Source organism: Sinohyriopsis cumingii, chromosome 8 (genome assembly GCF_028554795.1).
Source record: "Sinohyriopsis cumingii isolate HCF-2022 chromosome 8, ASM2855479v2, whole genome shotgun sequence".
Taxonomy (NCBI): Eukaryota; Metazoa; Mollusca; class Bivalvia; order Unionida; family Unionidae; genus Sinohyriopsis; species Sinohyriopsis cumingii.
Genome location: NC_142968.1, coordinates 94,427,734 through 94,451,816, shown reverse-complemented (window position 1 = coordinate 94,451,816; position 24,083 = coordinate 94,427,734). Strand labels below are relative to the sequence as shown.

The following is a 24,083-nucleotide window of genomic DNA, read 5'->3' as shown; positions in this document are numbered from 1 at the left end:
TGAATGCCTTGGGTGGAGTTAGTCACAAATGAATTTTCACATTTGTTAGCGTAATATAAATTTTTTTAAAACATCTTTTAGCGTCATAACACATGACAGTGTCACATAAAAATGCTTTGATAACATTAAGTCTTGTCATTTATTTGATATAAGAATTTCGAACTCATCTTCATTAGACATGAAGTGTATGAAGATTTCAGATAAGATAATATGCAAATCTTAGCACACAGCTCATTGTTGTATGAGTTGAGATACCACTCTCTTCATACAGTTCATTGTTGGATAAGATAATATTCTACTCTTTGCCACACACCTCCTTACTGGGTAAGATAATATGCCACTCTTTGCCACACACCTCATTACTGGGTAAGACAATATGCCACTCTTTGCCACACACCTCATTACTGGGTAAGATAATATGCCACAGTTTGCAGAAGTGTCAGATAAGATAATATTCCACTCTTTGCATACAGCTTATTGTTGGATAACATATAATACCACTCTGTGCATAAAGCTCATTGTCAGATACTATGCATAAAGCTCATTGTTAGATAATATACATAAAGCTCATTGTCAGATAAGTTATTATGCCACTCTTTGCACACAGCTTATTGATGGATACTATGCATAAAGCTCATTGTCAGATAAGATATGCCACTTTTTGTACACAGCTCATTGTTAGATACTATGCATAAAGCTCATTGTGAGATAAGATATTATGCCACTCTTTGCACACAGCTGATTGTCAGATACTATGCATAAAGCTCATTGTCAGATAAGATATTATGCCACTCTTTTTTACACAGCTCATTTTTAGAGAAGATAAAATGTCACTCTTTGTATCAAGCTTATTGTTAGATAAAATGTGTCACTCTATGCATACAGCTCATTGTTAGATAAAATAAGCCACAAATTCCATACAGTTCATTATTCAGTAAGTTAATATGCCACTCTTTGTATAAAGCTCATTGTAGAATATGATTAATATGTCACTCTTTGCACATCTTTGCTAGCAAAGTTCAGATATGTTAACCCTATCTACATCTTGGCAGATTGAACACTGTTCCTACATGATCAAGACTAGGGGAGCACACAACTTGAATGGAGTCATACATAAGCAATTTTCCTTTAACAGTCCATGTTTGTAAAAATCGCTTTTTCTCAAATACACACGTAATGGCTTCTCTCTGGTACATAGTCATACTTCCAATGTGAACTTACAAAGTATCCTTTTGAAGTCATTTGCCTCTGCTGTTGTTGGCCTATGTACATTGTACCGCAGTTAAACACTATTGGTTAGTTTTCATTATATACTAAGGGAGGCAACTCATGAAATCTAATAGATGTTACTAAGACAAACCACTATAACATCAGCTCGATCTGCCATATTGTAGACAGGGTTAACATGTCAGTACCTTGGCTAACAATGTTGCTTTTTGCACAAAGCTCCATTTTGGATAAGAAATTATGTCACTCTTTGCACAGTGCTTATTGTTGAGTAGGACAATATTCCACTCTTGCATGCAGTCCTTTGCAGGAAAATATGTCGATTCCTATAAATTAAAACAACAAAATTGGTAGTCGTACATGTTAAAGATGTTATTTTAACTAATGTTGTTGTTGTTGTAGGGTTTAACGCCATTTTTCAGCACACGATAGGCTATACATGGTGGCCAGTATTAATGGTGGAGGAAGAACCCGAGAAAACCCCAGAAAGAACCACCGACCCACGAGAAGCTACTGGCAAGCTTTCTCACATATCCACATTGGCTGAATCCGAGACTTGAACCCACGCAGACAGAGGTGAGATGGCAGTGATCCGTAACGGAGAGCGCGTTAGACCACTCGGCCACTCGGGGCCCCTTATTTTAACTAATGATTTTTGCGTTATGGTTACTGCTGACCACTAGTGTAGAAATTATATCTAGAGATTATATCTGTTATAATTTTTTTGGGGAGATGTAAACTAGCAAGAAAAAAAGCGAAAAATATGGAAACAATTAAAACAATCAAAACAGAATAATGCAAAAGAAATAGCTAGTTATTTGATGAATACAAAAGTTGCCATTATTTAAAAAAAATTGTTCTATTCTTTTTGTTAATTTAGACTTTTTATTTTACTGCAGAACAGTTTTCTAACAACATTAGAGTAATGGGAACGTCTGAGCTTTACAAGCATGACTTTATGGTTTCAAAAAGTAATTATAATGTCTTGTAAAAAGGAGTAATGGAAAATGTAAGCTAACAGTTTTATATAAAGGTGCCTTGAGCTACTGAAATTAAATGGGGCTACCAAGTTATATTCTTATTTGCCCAGTAGGTTATAATCTGATTTTGAAATTGGTTTGATCCTTTGAAAACACCTATTGACTAGAATCATCCCAGGGATGAATTCTAAATGCACTACAGCACTTGCTGTAACTCTTCTGTTAACCTTTTTTTCTTCATTTTCTGACATCCATGTATTAGTTACATCAACCTTCAATCCCTATCAACCATATATGCTTGTACCCATTTTTTATTATTTGTATACTATATGATGTAAAGACTTTTGGTAGTCCTTGAAACATTGGCTAATTTGTGGAATAGGTATCCAACTTTTGCTTTGTTCCTATGAACTCTTTCAGTGAGTATCCTGGTATACATTTGTAAAAAGTGCCTTCCCTGGGTAACATATATAAATGGAACATCCCACAGTAGCTTTTTCTGTTTTTAAGCCAAATTCTTATTATTAACATCATTGCTCTATTGATGGGTTTTTATACTTTTCAGAATAGGGGAGGAAAGAGAAAAGGCAGTAGAACAGTTGCACAGTGAACGTGATCATTTTGACAAGCAGCTTCTAAAGCTAGTTGATCAGCAAGAACAGATTGTGAAGGAAAGAGAAGGTATTAATTCTTGAAACACTATACAGACTTTTCTGTTATAACAGGGCTGATGAAATCCTATGGCCCAATGTCCCAGATTGTTCATTACAGAAGTCAGATAAGTAAACTTTTCCATGATGCGAGTCTAGGACAAGTGGTTTTTCCATTTTTTAAGCAAGTGGGGCAAGTGCTGATTTTTTATGCTTATATCACTTTACCTTAATCTGGACATTCCTGACCTCTAGGTCTACTGAATACTTGTATCCACCATTCATTTTTATCCAGTGATATATCATACTTGCAGAAGTACACACATTCTATTTGCATGACTGCATATTTGGAAAAGTGAAAAAAAATGATTAACCAATCAAAAGAATTCCAACAAAAGAAATCCAGTGTGATTAATTAGCAGTAAGTTGAATGATCTTATTATTTTGGATTTTACTTAAATTAATACACATGAAGAAATCCAGGAAGTTATTGCAATTAAATTAACAAATGGCACTTTACTGACATTAGTTGTTGGTTTCCTTGATGAATGGTTTAAATAACAACTGAAAAGGTTGCTTCCTTGCTCAGGATAATTCATGATCATTAGTTCATATTTTATGGCAATATCATGCTGCTTTCATCAGCAACTAATGTTGATCATGTGACCTATAATTGTCACACGATATGAGGAGACTGGTGTAGATGGGTGGTAATTCAAGTGCCTCATCCCTGTTTAGTGTTTGCCTCCCCTATGATAGATTGATCGCCTCCTTCACCTTCCTTTTCCATATATTGATTCTGATGCAATCACCTGGTTTGGTTGGGTACATTGGAATATCTCCTATTGCTACAGTGTTCATGTATGACCGATGACTCACGTGATCAGCATTAGTCAGTGATGAAGGCATTGTGATATTGCTGAAAATTCCAAACTCGGAAGAATTAAGTTAATTCTTATTGGATGAGTTAGGTCATATAAATAGGTATTTCAAAATATTAGACTGAGTAGTTAAATCTGTCATGTGGGGTATATTGCAACATATAGCTGTAATAGATTATTGAAGTTGTTTATATTGAAGGACAAACCTGAGAAATCAGATTCATTCCTATTTTTGGAGTCATTATTTCTTGTGTTCCTATGGTAACATCAAGTCTGCAGGCATAAACAGAAATGGCAGGTTGTATCTATTGCATGACGAAATACAGCAGTATAAATTGAGTAAGACATTTGGTTACTCTTACCTTAATATTCTTCTGTCACTTATTCTTTGCCATTATCATGTTTTACGTATTCTTTATTTGACCACTGTTTAATTTCAAATATAAACAGTGGGTTCAGTGGCACATAAATCATTGGTTGATAAATGTAGAATATTGAAATGAGGATAATGTCTTGTATTACAAGAATGTATTTGTCTTTCAGATATCCAGGCCAAGTTGTTCAAATGCCAGAACCTGTTGACACAGTATCAGTCCCAGCTTTTGAAGAAACAGGAGAAGCTGAACCTGTCACTTGCTGACTCTTTAAATAAAGTAAGAAATATTTGACAGGTCTTCAGAACTTTTAGTGGCCATTTCAGTGTTTATGTGGCCAAACACAAAGGATTTGTCTATTTTACGGAAAGTAACAACATAAGTCAGTTGAATGATGAATTTATAGCACAAAATGACTCAAAATGAAGTTTGAATTCCAAGCAAATTTAAAAGTAGTTATATCAAAGAAAATGATGAAATACTTATTAATAGTATATAGGTCTGTCTGACAGAATTGTCAACAGTCAGTCTAGGATTGCCACTGAAATGCATTGTTTGTGGGTTTTCACTTAAGGTTAATTGCACTTGTCATGTATTAGACTGGTTACTGACCTATACCTGTTAGTAACTGACATTGTTGTTATAGTCCTTGAGCCAGACTTGTTACATGTAAATCTGGTCACATTATATAGGAACCAGTGGTCTTTTATTCCAAAAGTAATTATGATGTGAATACAAAATTTGGATGTACTTTTCTGGCACAAAATATGGTAAATAATAATAATTATAATTTGAAGATGTTAATATCATTATTTATTGATACATTATGATTCACATGATTTACAGACTGCAACCTGTTGGCATGTTTCATTACAAATGTAATTTTTAGTCACACATGCTACATTTTTATTCACAAATAGGAGCATTGTTTTTCATGTCAGTTTCAAAAGAAAGACATTTATAACTCAACAGGTTGAAATGACACACATTGAGGACAGATAATAATAATAATAATAATGAGGACTTTGTATAGCGCCTAATCTTTAGAAGTTCTAAGCGCTTTACAACATTAGACAACACCTATAAGATAAAAAACATATAATAATATTATTACAAAAACAAACACCATGAAATTAGAACAAAATTAAAAGATAAAAAACATGCTGAGAATATTTCAGGTAGGAAACATTATTAGGTCTTTAAGTTTGTTCTTGCAGTTGAAATAAGTGAGTTTTGAGAGCCCTCTTGAATGTGATCACAAGTTTTTATTTTCTTTACCTGTTCAGTTTACTATATTCATTTTCCTTCAGCTAAGGCCAGCTTTATCTGGTTTCATGTAACTACTAAAATATATTACTTGAACTGAGGCTTTCACATATCTTTAAGTCAATCTATTATCAGTGAGAATGAAATATACCTGTATATGGTTTTACATTCTGAAATGATATAGCTTATATCAAATATATTTTTTTTTTTGGAAAGATTATCTTTTTCGCAATTGAAATTTCCTTGAATTTAAGGAATTTATCCACTTTTTTAGAGATAAGCATGCCTTTTCTGTGTAATCCTTAAGTTTTAATATCTGTTTGCTTCTTTTCCGCTATTCACTACAGACAGTTTTGTTAAGAGTATAATATGGAAGATAAGTTCTTGTCACTACAGCCTCAGAAACTGGTGATTAACAGGGTCCATAAATATGGACCACAGCCTAGGAAAGAGTATGAGATAGCAAGGGAAAGTCAAACTTTGGTTAACATTTGAGGGAATAAGCTAGTGTGCAATTAGCCAGGTACTGAGGATACGCAAAATTTGTCCGACGATGAAACATTCCTAAAAAGGTCTGAAGAGCGTTCTAAACATTTAATTTACTGAGGCTACAACAAAGACCTGATTGCAGAGGCAAATCAAAGGGCTAAACAAACAAACCATGGTGACCTACTAAAATATGGAAAGAAGGAAAAGGCTGATAGGATACCATTTATCATGACCTACCATCCTAACAACCCCAGAATAGGTAAAATCATCGGGAAATACTGGTCTGTCATGGAATCGTAGAATGTACTAAAATTAATCCTCCTGAACCAACCTGTAGTAGCCCACCGGAGACCAAAAAACATCAAGGACATTATAGTCAGGGCGACGCTAACGCCAATCATTAATCAAGACCACTCTAGTCAATCTGGCCCCTGTGGCGATAAAAAGTGCAAAACCTGTCAACATATGACAGAGACCAGGCCATTTTCTAGCACAGTGACTAGAGAAAAACTAAACATACATGGTCCAAACAAAATATGCAAAACAGAGAATGTAATTTATCTCATCACCTGTAAGATTTATAGCCTTCAATATGTTGGAGAAAAAGAAAAGCTACACAAAAGGATCAACCGTCATAGATCTGATTGGATGACAAAGAAGCTGTACAGAAGCCCAGTTGCAGAACACTTCTTCTCCACTGTCCACACTTTCAGTGATATAACACTTATTGCAATTGCTCACAACCCCAACTGGAGTTCCGAAACCAGGAAAGAAAAGGACTCTTGCTGGATACACTGCCTTTGAACATTGAAACCAAGCGGTTTAAACCAAAAAGACTAGAAAAAGACAGCCATGCACAAATAAAATTATCTTTTGCAGCAAACACATTTACTTTTAAATAATTCTCTAAATTTGCTTAATAGCCTGTAATTACTACTATGACAATGAAATATCTGGGATATAATTTGTGCTTACATAAATTTACATAAAACAACAGATGTCATTATGGCTCATCAATTTCTAGGTCAATAAAAATATTTTCCAGCATCCGCAACAAGTTGAAATAAACTAGATGAAACTTAATACATTTAAAGGTTTAATTCCTGTAGAAACAGCCACGTAAAGTTTTCAAACACAATGGTTTTTGTGTTTTATTTGTTTGTCTTGTATATGTTTTGTATTTGCCTTTGAAAAAAACCCATTAGCACAAAGGAGTGTTACCATTTCTGTTGTTTTCTTAAAACAATTGTCCAAAGTATGTTAGAATTTGGATAATGGTTTTGTGTTCAAGGATATGAAGACATTAATGGAGGTTACAGTGCTGTAAATATTCATTTTTACCACCTCCACCAGAACATTTTACCAGCTGTGCTGACAGATCACAAGTAACTATTTTTACCAGCTCTACTGGAACATTGTACTAGCTTAGCTGGCATTATCACAAGTAACTATGTTTACCAGCTCTACTGGAACATTACAGATATCCATTTATACCAGTTTTTCTGGCATGTGACAAATATCCATTTTTACCAGATCTGCTTTCATATCGCTATGAAATTAAAACCACTATTAGTGTCCTAAAATCATCCAGTACAAGGCTCTTATATCCTAAATGCAACCAGCTTTTTTTTCTTTTCTTTTAAACAATTCATGACAGTGTCCATTTCTCTAAAAATAGAAAACATTGTTATTGGCTAACAACTTTTTCAGTGTTATTTTCATTTTTGATTTTGACTTGGAGCAAAATAGAAAACTTCCTATAATATTTTATGTTTTATTTGTGTTTTTTGTAGTTTTTTGTATGTACATGTTCTTAAATTTGCTATTCACTGACTGTGTGCTATTTACAGGAGGTAGAAAAACAAGTTTGGAATGAGAAAAAGGATGCAGAAAAACATTCGCCCAGTGGCAAAAATGTCTCTGTTAGTGATGATGACTTTGATCATAGTGATGAAGATGATGATGGTGACACTAGTTCTGAAAGCTTGACTGATGTTACAATTGATGAAATGTTGTCAAATAATAAGGTTAAAATGGCATAAACTGTGTGTATCTTAGTACCTGTTTGGGTCAAATGAGAACTATCCACTTTGCCTCAAAACATCATATTTGATGTATACGGCAGGTTTCTGCAAAGGTAGATATATATATATATATATATATATATATATATATTTTCTATTTTAACTTGATTTAACTTCACTTTGTTTACTTTTTGATTCTCAATTCTGCCAATACCCTTATGGCTGAAAAAGTCATTTTTTATTTGAGCATTAATTTTTGCAAGTCTTTTCAATGCTATTGTTGACAGTGAATGAAAGTTTACAAATGTAAAAATATTTGCACATTTGTTTAAGGAGTACTGTGTGAGCAGTTGGGTTTTGGTCCCTTAATTAATTTTTATTTTCTTATGTATCTTGCGCAGATTTAGAAATAAAGTATATATACAATCAAATACAGGAATTCCAATTTGAAACCCAGTGACATTAGGCTTTTATCAAAGATACAGGAAAAAGTGGATGGTTTGTTTGTCCCAATGGCACTTAGAGGTTTCAACTCTGTGTTTGGTGCCCAAGCCTAACTCTTAGAGGTTATAACTCGGTTTGTAGTATCCAAGCCTAACACTTAGAGGTTATAACTTGGTGTGTAGTATCCAAGCCCAACTCTTAGAGGTTATAATTCTGTAGTGCCCAAGCTGCCTAACTCTTGAGTGATTGATGTAATTATAGTTTTGGTTCCTCCTCTCTAATGCACTCATTGCACTGGCTCCTGTAGACTGCATTTGTGATGTTTTTGTTTTTTTAACCCTAGTGTGAATCTTTATTACACATTTAGATAACATCACATTTGATTTCAGGATTTTTAGTAGATACAATCAAACTTTGATAACTCAACATCAGTTTTATAGAGCATAATTCAATATCAATATTCAATATCAACATAATGCTTTTTCTTGTTTGTACTTCTCAGAAACTCAAAACAGTCGATAACTTGACCAAAATTAATGCTCACAGCACACTGAGTTATCCAAGTTTTACTGTATTGACTTTATTTTGATTTGTTTGTTTATTTTATACATTTTTGTATGCAAATTCAGTGCATTCCAGTGATAACAGTCTTTAATTCCACTCATTGTTGAATAACTTTAATTATAAAGATTATATGATTACTGTGCAATGGCACTTGTCAGTTACAGATTGAGATGTTTGGCTACAAAAAAGGATAAAGTCTAACAGGATATCTAATAAATGTGTTTTTATCTTGCCTTCTAAGCATGGGTGAGATGGTTTCCAACAGTATGATTGTTGTTGATGGCATGGGCATCAATGTTAAGTGTTTGGCATTTGGATCAGTATCATGGACACAGTCGTGTGTACAATCAGGAAAATTGATGGAACCTGATGAAGATTCTTTAGGTGGTGCTCTACAGTTTCATATTTTCCATAGAGTTAGGATTTTAAAGAAAAAGAATTTCCCTGGCTTTCCTCACTGGTTATACTGGCTATTTAAAAAAGACCTTGTATATCTTAGGTATAATTAAAAGAACCTTTAATTCCCTTTATTTTGGTGTATGATTGATGGGTGTACTATGGGTTATAGAGTATACAGCTTGGCCTTACTTCAAATGTGCACATTTCAAAAAAGTGCTAGCTCTACTTGGTCATTTTCACTTCCTGAACTTAAGAGGTAAATTGTATAAAATAGAGCTGATAACTTTTTTTACATTTTTTATATTTGGTAATTCATTCATTGCACTTTCAGAAGCAGGTATTGTCTAGTTTGGCAAAATTCATTTTCCCTATTTTAATAGCTGCTATGTATAGTGTACTTTAGACTAATTCAGGCTGATTTTTTAACACAATGGAGCAGTCATTTTAGTTAGCAGTGTGCTTAAATCATGTACAATTTCCAAAAGTATAATATCCAAAGAAATATTATCCACATTACATTACTGTAGCATATAGGTATGCCAACATTCTCTCCATTGTGCATGTTTTAAATGCGAACTACTTCACCTTACATACGTCATTCTCTCTAAAGTACATATTAATTGGTGAGTGCCCCCTTATGCATGGTGTTGCTTGTCACATGCAAAAGAAGGTCATATGTTACATGCTCCATTTGCTTTACCCAGTACATACAATATGCCATGGTGGAGCAGATGAGACATAGAATTTTGTGGAATTTTTGTTTCATGTTTAACAATTCTCATTTGACACAGAGATTTCAAGGACCTCAAGCCTTTAGGAGGATTTACTATATTTTGTAATTTTTGTCATAATTACATTTAATCATTTTTTTGTCTTTGTCTTCTTTTTATTTTCAAGTATAATTTGAGTGTATTATTTTTCATTTTGAAGGTCACTAATCACAGGCAACAGCAACCTACTTTTCTTGCTCTAGCACCTTTGCAAGTGTTTTATTTATGTTGTCGCAAAGCACCAGAGATTTGGTATTCTGCACAAATGTTGTTTGTTGACCTATAATATAAACAATGTTCGTAATCTAGAACCACAAAACAGTTTTAGAAATTCATGAAGAGAGATGTATACTTGCATGTTCATTTAATGAGCATGTGCATCATTAATTAGATTTCACTCGTGAAGGTTGAAAAAGTCAATGAATTTCTTTGCATTTTTATCCTAATCAAGAGGAAATTATTACAGTATGAAGGCTTATAGACTGATTTCTAGTAAAGGTAAATAAATTTGTTTCAAATCAAGTAGCACACTGCTGTCTGACACTAGAATTCTCTGGTTTGAAATCTTGTGGGATATGCATCATTGGTGCATATGATTCTAAACAGTGTGCAATTTGTTGAATGTTAAATGGCAATCCCAAGTCAGTGAAAGTCATATCCTGTGGATGCCTTCTGTGGTTTTCAAAAAGAGTAGGTGCTTGTCAGTGCTATGAAATTCCTTCACCCACCTTCCTGTAACACTTACCATCTTTTTCAAACACATACAACAGTTTTGCTGACTAGAATCTTTATCTTTTAGTATTTTCATGAAGTTCAATTAGTATGTCTTTGCTTTTTGTACTGTTTGCCTCAAAGATTTGGTAAAATAATTGTTTGATGCAACCATTTCAAACATTCTAAATTTAGACCACTCTTCTCTCACTTTTCATTATTTTTCCTTCAAATATGTTCCCAACCACATTATGTTAAGAATATTAGCCTGCTACCTTGTGAATCTAGCCCTACTAAAAGACCAAAAACATTTTTTTTATGTCTTTCTCATATAGACAAAGGACAGTAACTCTCTCCCATTACCTCCCCTTTTCACCACCAGATGTTGCAAGTTTTTAGCTTCACTGCTGTATTGATAACATCATATAGTGTACCTCCGACAATTGGGGCCCCGAGTGGTCTAAAGTGCTCACCTTTACGGATCACTGCCATCTCACCACTGTCTGCTTGGATTCGAGTCTTGGGATTGGCCAATGTGGGTGCATGAGAAAGCTTGCCAGTAGCTTCTTGTGGGTTCGTGGTTCTTTCCTGGGTTTTCCTAGGTTCTTCCTTCATCATTTATACTGGCTGTCATGTGCCAAAAAATGGTGTTAAACCCTAAAACAGCAACAACAACCTCTGACAATCCAAGCCATTTTTGTGATCATATCGAACATTCTTATTGTTTGGAATATCATTCTGCTCTAGGTTGTGCACAATATTTTTAAAATTTCTACTGAAATTTAGCAATTTGTTACCTTTTTGGACTACTTCGATTTAAGACCGTGTTACACCATGCTGTAATTGACCTAATGTTGTCATTTACAAATTAGCATGACTTTGACTATTTTTGTGTACTTCTTTACTAATGTGGATAGTATTAATGAGTTTATAATATGCTGCACTGATAATTTATGCTTGGTTTTCTTATTTGGTGTTATTTTGGTAGAAATGTTAACCAAAGGCATAATGTGTGAGTTCAAGTATATATTATAGGTATCTAACACGACACTATTTTCACTTTTCCATTACTAATGAGTAATTTAGCGAGTTAGTAATATACTGCATTACTAATTTATGTTTTGTTTTTCTTTTTTTGTGTCATTTCATTGTGAATGTCTTCCAAATGCATAAAGTGCAAAAAGTTAAAAGCTAGTGAGGACAACCACTACTCTTGTATTGTGTGTATGGAATGTACACTGCCAGTGCCATGCAGCACATGTAACACATGTCAGAGGAGGTCTGGGGTTTAGTGGTCCAGAAAGTAGCTAAAGGGAAAGAGCAATGGACTGAGTTGAAGAACAAAAGTGTTGACATCCTCAGCATACATCCTAAGTCAACCTCATTTGTGAGTCTTGTAAAGAATGCTGGGGTACCCCACTACCAAAAGATCATTATTTGAAACCATTGGCAACATCCACATCAGTAGCAGTGGAGGAGTATGATGTTGAAAGGGTACAGTGATCCACCTTCAAACAGATGCGTTGTCTGGTACAGGAGACAGTGATGCATTTCATGATGAATGGGCAAATTTAACACCTTTTTTGCCTTGCTTACTTCTGCACCTTTTTCTGACTCGTTGGGGTAGTATTCTTCCAATTTTAGGTGGCACAGTGTACATAATTCCCCCCACATTTCTGAGCATGGCTTCGGGCCTCTCAGGGTGCAGGGGGTGGTTTGTATCAGATCTGTTGGATTCAGTTCATAATACCAGTGTTACCATCTGTCCAGCAGACACTATCCTTCCCAGCACAGGGACTTTTCATTAAAAAGATCCAGCTAAATAAAGTATATGGGAATCTGAGTGACAGATCCATTTATCTAACTATACCATTGGCAAATTATCTTTACTGTGCTGGAGATTTCAGTGAGAAATCTGTCTGTCCAGATTGGCCTTTGGAGCAGCTGCTACCAGCGATAGTTGGACCATCTTCTATACTGGAAGCATCCAGTCCAAACATATGCTGGACAAACCAGCCAGCAGATCACTGCTTACTTTCAAGGTAGAGCTAGGACAAAGACAGCAGACCAGGGTCATCGTTGCCACCCAGCTTAACTTAAGAAGAACCGCAAACTGACCCAGAATGGGACTCAACACACAATGAGCGTGATCAAGCTCCATGAGATCAACCATATATATACATCCAACCATGGAGTAGGCTTAATTCAACTTTAAACCCACATTTGAGGAATTTAGTGGGTGTTGGCCACTTCAGAATGCCCTCCACCCCTGCCACTACTCAAAACTATAAAGTTATGGCATTGGTAGATTTCCATGAGGAGGAAGAGATGTGTCCATCTTCCTTCTCCAGTTCACAAAGATTAAGGAGATCGTTGACTGGCTTTCATGTAGAATTGGTGATCTGGGAAATTGTAGGGCTTTCCTATCAGAAAGCCATATTTTAGTGAAATTCTCCTCTTACTGATCTCCTGATCCTTGACAAGAATTTAGCAACTGTTTGCTTTATTATAAGGTGGCAGCTCATAAACTGTCTTTCCAACTGGCTGCTCAACCCACAGTCAGATATACACCAATGTCAATCCCAACCCAATCCAAGAGACAACAGTCTAGAGCCAGCCTAGGAGGCAATTGTATGAGGCAGCAAGAATCCAAAATTTTGCACCATCACGGCTCCCAATCATAAAGATTGACCTACTGTCTGCATCGCCTGTAGACAACCTACCTATGGGCAGTGAACTCCTGGAATTTTGGACTCACTGGATCTCCCTATTCCCTCAGAATGGTCGGGTGATCCAGGTCATTTTGGTGGGTCTGTGGGTTCATTTATCCAACCCTCTCCCCTTTTCTCCACTCCCCTCTTCATGGACATACCCTCAGATTAGGAAAAGGATGGCTTTCTGCATCATGAAATACAGTTACTCATCAAAAACAAGTAGTTGATATTGTACAAAGACCACATTCGGGGGCGGGGGGGAGGGGGTATTCACAGGTGTTTCTTATTCAGAAAGCAAATGGCAAGCTGAAGCCCATTATTGATTTGTCTCCTCAACCAATTCATTGCGCTTCCGAAATTCAGTATGGAGACAGTGAGATTAATCTCACTGTCCATCCAACAGGATGAGTATGTCATCAGTCCTGATCTGATAGACATATATTTTGATGTCCCTATCCACCCTGCATCACAGATATTTCTCCAGTTTGCTTACAATGGCACAGTTTATCAGTTCAAAGTCCTTCCAGTGGCCTCAGCATTAGCCCCTGGGCTTCTACCAAGGTTATGGATTGCATTGTCATCCTGTTGGGATTGACATCATCTACAGCCATGGCAGTGTACCTGGATGACATCCTCCAGAAACACATGGTAAGTTCTATCCTTCTTATTTAAAAGTCTAATCTTTCTGGTTAACTGGGAAAAGTCTGACCTCCTTCCTTCCCAGAATCTTTTCCATCTGAGTATGGAGTTCTTAACCAACCTGAATCTGGTGAGGTTTCCTCGTGTTCACATAATCAGAATTGTCAAAGTTGTTGAGTCTGTTTCGAACAGGACTTGGATTTCAGTGAGAGAGTTCCTGTAACTCCTTGGAGTATTCTTGTTACCTATGTGCCCCTTACAACTGACATTGCTAACACAATGGCACCCCTTTTCAAGTTCCATAGATCAAACAGCTATCATCATTCGCAAGATACGATCATTTCTGCATTAGTGGTGCAACCCAGCTTGGCTGATATTGGGGATCCATTTGGAAAAGCCCAAAGTGGTAATAATGGTATGTACCGACGTCAGTACATATGGTTGGGTGCCCACCTGTTGCCAGACTAAACTACAGTCAGTGGCATGTGGGAGCCAGAGGTATGGCCTCTACACCTCAACATTCTAGAAATGAATGCTGTCATCAAGACCTTTCACTTCTGGAAAGATTGAATTTCAGGCAGAATGGTCCTCTTTTTGTTCAGAAACTCTGTAGTGGTGACATCACAAGCAGGGGGTTCCAAATCATCCAACCTGTGTGTGTTCTGATTTGGCAGTTTATACATTGGTGTGACAATCTGCATATCAATGTCAAATCAGGCACATTCCCGGCAGACTTAGTGTCTTGGACAGCACTCTCCAGGAGAGGTCAAGTCCTTATCATAAAATGTTCTCTCCATCTACATTCAGATCTGTGCACTTTGGGGGCATCTGATGATTGATCTTTTTGCAACAAGGTCGAATCACAAATTACCAACCTCAGTCTGTCTAGTCCCAGACCCAGTAGCTTGGACCATGGATGCACTGTCATGGGCATTTGCCTAACTTCTCACAGTCCTGATACCAAATATAAATCAAAAGTTACAGGGTCAAAAATGCAAGATGTATCTGATAGCCCCTCTCAGATGGGACAAATCCTGAGTTACCAGTCTACTCAGTCTAGCAATACATACACCCAGGAAGATTAAGACCAACCCAAATCTTCTCAAGCAATCACTGTCATGGGTGTTCCTTAACTGCCTGAACTGCCTTCTTCTGCATGGTTGTCTGTTATCAGAGCAGCCTTGGAAGACAAACAGATTAAACCTTCAATCATTGAGAGAATTTCATGAGCAAGAAGGCTTCCTCTCTGAAAGCTTATAAGGGAAAGTGACATGTATTCAGGATCTGGTGCCGCACTAATAACATCGTCTCAATCCTTCAACTGGCCAACTTTTTTCTCTCTCTGCTTGAAGAGAAACAGTTGGCTGCAATTACTATCAAAGGCTACCACTCCATGATATTGTGCACATTTCAGCATCATAAATATTTTTGCCAATTTTGATCTCAATTGACCGGAATCCCTCTGTTGCCAAAATAGAATCTATCCTGGGTTTTAAAATGGCTCAATTTTAAATATGAGCACAGTTCACTAAAGTTACTATCATACAAAACATGTTTCCTGATAGCTTCAAATTCTGCATGCAGGGTCAGTGAGCTACATGCCCTTTCCATTGGACTGACCTTCTTAGTTCAGATCAGATGGTTTGGTGGTCCTCTTGACACAACCAGGTCTTGTGGCCAAAAACAGGTTTCCATCCATCGGTAACCAAAGAGTTGTTATTTGCCCACTGTCTACCATAGACTGGTCAAGAGCAACAGCCATGCAAGATCCTCTTCGTGCATTCAGGCACTGCTTGAAATGTACGCAGACAAATCATGACATGAGAGAAAAAAAGCAGGATACCACCCATCAAGTCCTTGCTTCATGGCTGAAATGGGTTATATGCTAGGCATAGTCTGAAGGTCTCACAATATCTGAGACGCCTCACGAAGATAACCACTCATGAGATTTGAACCATTTCTGTGAGCCATGCATTTGAACTAAACATTTCGATCTGAGATTTAATAGAAGATGTTGGCTGGCATGCAGGGTTAACCATCTCAAATTTTTATCTCTGAGATTTAGATTTGCAGAGGCAAACCTTGAATCTTTTAGGTCCAGTGGTGGCAGCACAGATGGCCACCAGACCCAGTCAAAACAATCAGTGCAGCCTATCTACTTTGCTGGATTTGCCAGTGAAATTTTGTGGATAAGTAGATTTTAATATTCGTCTTAACCATATGTAAGGGTCACACATCAAGTTACCCTTGGCTATTGCTTATGTAATTAGAAGAACAGCTACCTGAGGTAAAGGTCGGATGCTCAGCATTCTCTCCTTCTATTACCTATTCTCCTAACATAATGCTATTGGGGAATGTTTTGAAGGAGAAAGCAAATTTTTCAGTAAATTGTTTCTCTGAGAATACTTACTCAATAACATTACTTGTAAACCCTCCCAACCACCCTGCCATGCGAGCATCCTCTGGTGGTGGCAAGGGGAGGTAAAGGGCAAGAGTTATTGCCCTTTTTATATGAGCTAGAGAAAGACATTTTTTGTCTTTTAGTAGGGTTGGTTTTGCATGGTAGCAGGCTAATATTCCTAACATAATGTGATTAGGTAAGTATTTTTGGAGAAATATAACTTACTGAAAAATTTGCTTTTCCCACAGGAATATTTTTTTGCGAGAGACATTAGTCACTTAACACAAAAGTACAGTCCATTGTAGAACTTGAAATGGTCTACACTGTATATCTGTGCACTAAAATATTAATTGTTTGGAGATCATGAAAACTTGGTTTCAGCTAATATCAAGCACTTCATTTGTCTCTCATAAAATAAAGACGTTATATGCAATTAAATACTCACTTAAATGGTGCAGTCATGTAATCTGCTGGACAAAACAGCCCAGACAGATGATGTAATTTCCACCCACCACCCATCTCCAAGTAAAATTGAATTTCTATAATTTGGTAGAAATAAAATTTCCCTAAGAAGTTCATTAGTACCTTGGGCTATGGCTGCCATAGCCCCTGATTGTCTTACTTTACAGTTTCCTCCCAGATATATGTAATAAATTGGATATAGAATTTAAATGTGTTCGAATGAAAGGTTAGCTTCTGATATTCAGTTTGGAATGTAATTGGTTCTTCAAATTCTACTGATACTGTGGAGGGTTTTTTTCATTTAAAAAAAATATATTTTCACTTCAGTGACATTGAAATAAAACATGGAAATGTTTTTTAAAAGCCTCTCTTTTTCATTTAATGTTATGAGTGTGTGACTGTAATGGAATCAAATGAGTGGGAACATTTTCATGTCTTTACTATTAAAAAAGATCAGAGAAGAAGAAAAAAATAAGAGAGATGGAGAGAGAGATATAAACAATTTCTAATATTTATTATTTAGATATTTTTGATAATACTGAATGTCAGGACAAGGGAGTGGACATAGCTTTTAAAAAGTACTGCATTATAACTTCCATTCATTTTTCGGAGAGGAAAATAAAATCAAAGAGAAGGTTGAATATCAGATTATTGGTAACAGGTTCTTATCAGTATGCATGAGTAAACTTATTATTGTCCATTTAATTTGTGAGTTTGGTCTGTGCCATCCATGAAAAAATGAAAGAAACAGTTATGTCCTTTTTTCCCTGATAATAAAAAATAACATGTTGCAGTTATATTTTTACAGGAGAAGAAACCTGATGCTAATATGCACAATAGAAGTCACTCAACCCAATCAACCCCTATCATCAGAGGTCATAGGTCATTGTTTGAGGGTCAAGATCAAAGTCAGCAACAGAGGTCAAGTTCAGCAGATATATTTAGTCAAAGAAGGCTCTCTGAAGATAGGCCTTATACCACTATCATTGACAAAGAAATAGCATTACACAGACAAATGGAAGGGAGGAATTCCCAAGGTGTTTCCCCAAGTGTTACCCCAAGGTTAAACCATATTCCCCACCAAGATGGGAGACCAAAGTTTGCTAACAGAGAGGAAATACCCAGTCTGGGACCTTTGCGTGAACCAGTTATGTCTAGTACTCATAAAAGTGCTGAACTTAGGGAACACCTGTCTCATGATTCTGGAAATGCTGGATTTGAAGCACTTATTCCAGATCAGAGTCCTCGATCATCCATTGTTGCTCCATTAAATTTTTATCAATCAGAAAAATTACGTAGTCATGTTGCTTTTGCAGAAAAACTCCTTGAGGATGAAAATTTACAGCATCACTCACCTAATTTAGAGAAAGGAATTTCAAAGGAATCTGAACACTACAAAAACATGTCTCCTTCATCAAGGAGAAAGGAATTATTGGTTCAGCGGCAAGCGTTGCTTGAAGAGCAGAGGAGACTGAAAGAGATCCTTACCCAACAAGAGCAGCAACTACTACAAAAGAAGGAACAAATTCAACAAAGACAGCTGCTTCAGAAAGAGAGATTAGAGTTTTATAAGGAAAATGGTAAATTTCCATTTAACCAGGGTGTCAGGGGAGAGGAAAGAGACAATAATGCTAGATCAAATGTTGTTGGTAGTACAGGGTTGGATCTTGTACATGTCCATAAAGAGACTGAGGACAAGGAAAATGAGGATGCACTGAGGAGGAGATTTAGTTTTGATGGCATAGAAACAGAAAGCACAGGTAAATATGACATTACAATTTCATTCAACAAAGCATTGTTGGGACCCAAAATGTGTTGAATGTTGGTTTGATTAGTGCAGTGGTTCCTCTCTTATAGGACTATCCCTTTTGCAGTAAAAAGATGTCCTTAAAAAAGCTGACCTGTTATGTGTTGGACAGAATGATTCAGATTATTTGATATGAGGAAGGGTCTTATAAAATAGATTTTGATTATTGTATTAGAATGGTGTTGTTGTTCAGGGCAATTTAACTGCAGAACTATCTACTGTTGTCACAAACCTTTTCAACAAGGAAATTTTGAATACAGTCATCATCAATCCGCATATTCACCAGGCATGATGTTAATGGATTTTATCTTGTGCTCAGTGTTTACATTTATATGAAAGGGTTTCTCTTCCTAAATTTGTTGTACACTTCTTCCTACATGTATCTCCATTTTTTGAACACTATCTTTGGTTTGCATCATACTCTCTGTTTGATGGACCATACAAAACCATTTCATTCAAGCATTGTTTGCTGATATCCTGGATATTAAAGAAACTAAAGTAAAAAAATTTCTGTGTAACAAAAGTTGTTAAAGGGATTCAGTTAATAAGGATGAAATAGTCTGCAGATACATTGGATAAAATTGGTGTCTTGATACACACATTAACACAAAGGCAAATATTTGATGCAAAATTATACTCATATTACAGTCAAACCTGTCCTGTCAGTTACCTGAGTTTAGTGGTCACTTGGTCACAATGGTCATTATAACTCCCCACACCCCTGGGCATATTTCCTATATAAATCTCATGTCATCAGAGGTCACCTGTCTTCCATTGCCAGGTGTTTCTAACCAAGCAGTGGTTTCATCCTGCCTTCCACATTCACAAGAACGTATCGGCAGTGACAGCTCCAAGTATGCAAATTAATTTTTTTGTTGTTTGATGAGCAAGGCATAGTATTTATGTAAAGGTATATTACATGAATTGATGTTTAAACATTTCATATTTAGATTGTACTTACCATAATCCAGTGAAACTCGGAGGTTTCTGATAAAGACAGATTCATCAGGCAGTGTACATGTCAGCACAGTGGTTACATGATATAACAAAACTATCAATGATACTTGCTCTATTCTTGATGAATCTTTCTCCTCCAAGTTGCTGCAACACTTAGAGATTTCTGGATGTTGTTCTTAGAATATGTTGAGAAGTATGTATTCTTTTTTTTCTTTTACAAACAATATGTGGCTTTGATTTAATATTTTCATATTTTTGTACAACAACATTGGAAACAAGTTTATTGTTGAAATTTGTGGCTATTGATGTCATTGACATTTAGGTTGTGAGATTTGTTTAGTCATATGACTAGAAATGCATATGGTGAGTACCAGGTCAAATTTCAGTAATGCTGTAGTTGTGTCTCATCTGTCAGCAGATTAAATATATAACGATTATAATACTCATAATTTATGACAAAATAAACCATTTTCCTATCGATTTCATGCAGGGATGACTTGATGTAACATCATTTAAGTTTGCTAGGCTAACTTTTCTCTAGGCATTTGGGTCTGACTCTATACCCCAACATAAATGTTGAAATTGAAAAAATCAGGTGGGAAGGTTTACACTAACAGTAAATTCAAATGAACATTATAGGTGATATTAACAATAGCCCCAGGTACATGTAGTTTCTTTTCATCACTTATTATCAGAAGTTGCAAGGAAAAGCTGACAGTGTTTTGATCTCAGTGAGTTTGAGCAACTGCTTAATCCATCCGATGTTTAAGGTGTGAACACCTGTTTTCATGTCTAATTATACCAAACTGCCTTGACAGAAAGACAGTTTTGTTTTTCACAATTAAAGGTAAGCTGTCAGTAATTTTATTTAAGACTTGTTTGTAATGATAATCATGAGATAGAAGTGTTTGCATCTGTATGAGGTATGAGAGATGTATAAATGAGTGCATGACAATACTGCTAATAATAATGCTAAATTTGCTATTTGGTAACCTGTCTTCAATGGAACATATTTGCCTTCACCCATGGGTGGCTGCTATAGACAGGTTTGACTGTAGTTATACTTTAATTTCTATCTTCAGTGGATATAATAATTAGTATACCTTTTAATTCTTTATATTGTGTAGTGATAGGTGTGTATTGTGATGTGAATCAGAGTCATTGTTTCATTTTTGCCAATTATTACCAATATGATATGTAAGCACTTGGTGATTGTAGTTCGTACTTATAAAACTGCATGGTTCAGGACTCATTTAAAAATTTGCTTTACAGTTTGCAACATACTGGGCTCTCAGTTTTGGAAAACATGTGGTCCTGGACGTACATTTACAAATTCTTACAGAGTGCTATGTGACAGGTTGATAACAGTATTATACAGAGTAGATATGAATGTATTGTGATTTTACTGTCTTCATGTTGTACAGGTATTGTGATTTTACTGTCTTCATGTTGTACAGGTGTTGTGATTTTACTCTGCACATGGTACAGGTATTGTGATTTTACTCTGCATGTTGTACAGGTATTTTAATTTTGCTCTCTTCATGTTGTACAGGTATTTTGATTTACTCTCTTCATGTTGTACATGTATTTTGATTTTACTCTCTACATGTTGTACAGGTATTGTAATTTTACTCTCTACATGTTGTACAGGTATTGTGATTTTACTCTCTACATGTTGTACAGGTTTTGTGATTTTACTCTCTACATGTTGTACATGTATTGTAATTTTATTCTGCATGTTGTACAGTACAGTTATTGTGATTTTACTCTGCACATGGTACAGGTATTGTGATTTTACTCTGCATGTTGTACAGGTATTGTGATTTTACTCTGCATGTTGTACAGTTATTGTGATTTTACTCTGCACATGGTACAGGTATTGTGATTTTACTCTGCATGTTGTACAGGTATTGTGATTTTACTCTCTACATGCTGTACAGGTATTGTGATTTTACTCTCTGCATGTTGTACAGGTATTTTGATTTTAATTGTTGTTGTTGTTGTTGTAGGGTTTAATGCCATTTTTCAGCACATGATAGGCTATACATGGCAGCCAGTATTAATGATGGATGAAGAACCCGGGAAATCCCCGTAAAGAACCACGACCCTCAAGAAGCTACTGGCAAGCTTTCTCACATACCCACATTGGCCGAATCCGTTGATTTTTATTTCTACATGTTGTACAGAAGAATAGATTATCTTTGAGAAGTACTTTTATGTTCTTATTTTTTAGATAATGCTGTACAAGTTCGCAGTAGAATTTCAGCAGCTACATCACCTATCCAACAGGCTTCACATGCCTTCAAAGTATCCATGGCAACCTCTCCAATACACAGTCCTGCCCATTCCAGATCAAGTAGTGGGGAGATCGACTCCATTCCCAGATTGGTAGATGTTGCCACCAGCATATCCTATAGCAGGTATTTACATGTAGATATATTTAAGCTTTGTCCAAAAAATTTTAAACTTGTTTTTTGTTTTAGTTTTACTTTTTGTTTTGTTTTTGTTTTGAATATAAAAAAAAAACTTTAATAATAATAATATTGACATGAATTATTTTCAGAAACTAGCAATTTGGAACAAACTAACTCAGTGAGTCTAAATTAATAGTTTTCAGTCGATTTTATTAATTTAAATGAACCCATATATTTTGTATAGTTCATTAATATGAAGTAGTGGAGAGTGATTGTACATTCCTAATGTCAGTGCCTGCACATATAAAAGAAATTTGTAGAAATGTACAGCATCTTTTCCTTTCATTCTTCCTAAGTCCTTTGCAAATTTTGGGAGTGGGTTTTAGCACTTAACCCTCAGACAAATTGTGTGTTAATTTTGTGCATGTACTTTAGTTGTGCATTGTTAATTAGATATTTAGCTCAGCTGGCTATTTAGGCAAAGTATATTTAGCATATGGCCACATATCCATCATGCATTATTTTGAAGTCCATCATTGGCAATGTATTCATTCATCCATATTGTCTGATACAATCCTAATCAAACTTTGAATATGGGTTTATATCACCAAAATCTAAGACAAGTTTTATAATAAGTGAGATTCATGTATATTAATGAGGTGGTTTTGCAATTAATTGTACCAATCTGGAGGATATTTCTGATTTTTATCAACTTTGGAACATTCACTTATATCATTAAGGTCTCAAATGAGTTTGAAAATGAGTAAGATCCACATGTACTCATTGAGTGAACATGCATCTGATTGACCAAGATTGTTACCACTCTGGAGGCCACATTACTGATCTGATTTTGATAAGACTTAGAATATACAATCCATATGTCAGTAAGGGTTATGGATGAGTTATATAATGAGTGAGATCTACTCATACTATCTGGGTGATCTTAACTCTGACTAAGCTTATTTCCACACAGGAAGTCCTGTTTCAAATTCCATTTTGATCAAACTTGAAATGTGGGCTTATATCATTAAGATCTTGGAGAGTGAATGAGGTCTATGCATATTAACTCATTAACCGCTGGTGCCACATTTATGGCAAGAGGTAGTAGCCTACTGCCGAGCTCTGTAGCGTCAAGGTCATGTATGATACACTAAAGTGAGTGGTATTATAGAAAGGTAAACACCAAATAATCTGGATGTTCTAGTTGTGCTACAAAATACTGAGGGAGAAACCTAATTTTTTGGACCGTTTTTTTTTTTTTTCACCCAAAATTCACCCGTGATCGGAATCCGATTTTGTGTCCAGATTATAGAGTTTTAGGCCTCAGATCTAAGGCAGACCAGTCTGAACTGCACACAGACAGGTGAACTTTTGCAAAAAGTAGGATTAAGTGGGCATTTAGAATAAAGAGTGGCCTTGATATGAAATTGAGGCACAATAAAAAGAAAAGAACCCCAACTTTTACACCTCTCATGTGCGAGCGAAATAACCAATGAAAAATGACATTTCTAACACAACTAGTCATTAGTCTAATGGGAGACCTCTAGGAAGTCGATGTATTAGGGTATGTTCAGAAATAGTCCCCAAAATGTGTTTCCTACTCGCATTTCAGGCGAAAACGACAAAAACCTCCAGGGGTTAATGATGTTGTATAACATCTGATCAGCTGAACTTGTTACCACTCTGTAAGTCATATTTGTGATTTGATTTTGATCCAATTCAGAATATTTATTTATATCATCAAAAATGTGCACTATGTCAATAATTAGTGGAATGCATATTTATGAGGTGATCTTACATATGATTGGCTGAGCTTATTATCACACTGGAAGCCATAATTCTGATCCGATATTGACTTATATCAAGATTTTAGGCAATTTCAGAAGTGGGACCTGCACATATTAAAAAAG

General features: G+C 35.8%; 1 protein-coding gene across 4 annotated transcripts in view; it reads left to right on the top strand.

Annotated features, from left to right (window-relative positions):
- The window catches only part of LOC149794167 (uncharacterized), a 45,592-nt gene that overhangs the window by 16,101 nt on the left and 5,408 nt on the right, over nucleotides 1–24,083 (top strand). For 3 of the 4 annotated variants that reach the window (XM_089968262.1, XM_089968261.1, XM_089968260.1), the window contains exons 5-9: nucleotides 2,773–2,888; nucleotides 4,282–4,391; nucleotides 7,718–7,894; nucleotides 17,804–18,755; nucleotides 21,993–22,179. In XM_089968262.1, the coding sequence (XP_089824388.1) occupies nucleotides 2,773–2,888; nucleotides 4,282–4,391; nucleotides 7,718–7,894; nucleotides 17,804–18,755; nucleotides 21,993–22,179 (1,542 nt within the window). The remainder of the gene's footprint in view (nucleotides 1–2,772; nucleotides 2,889–4,281; nucleotides 4,392–7,717; nucleotides 7,895–17,803; nucleotides 18,756–21,992; nucleotides 22,180–24,083) is intronic. The other variant, XM_089968263.1, reaches the window with a different exon arrangement.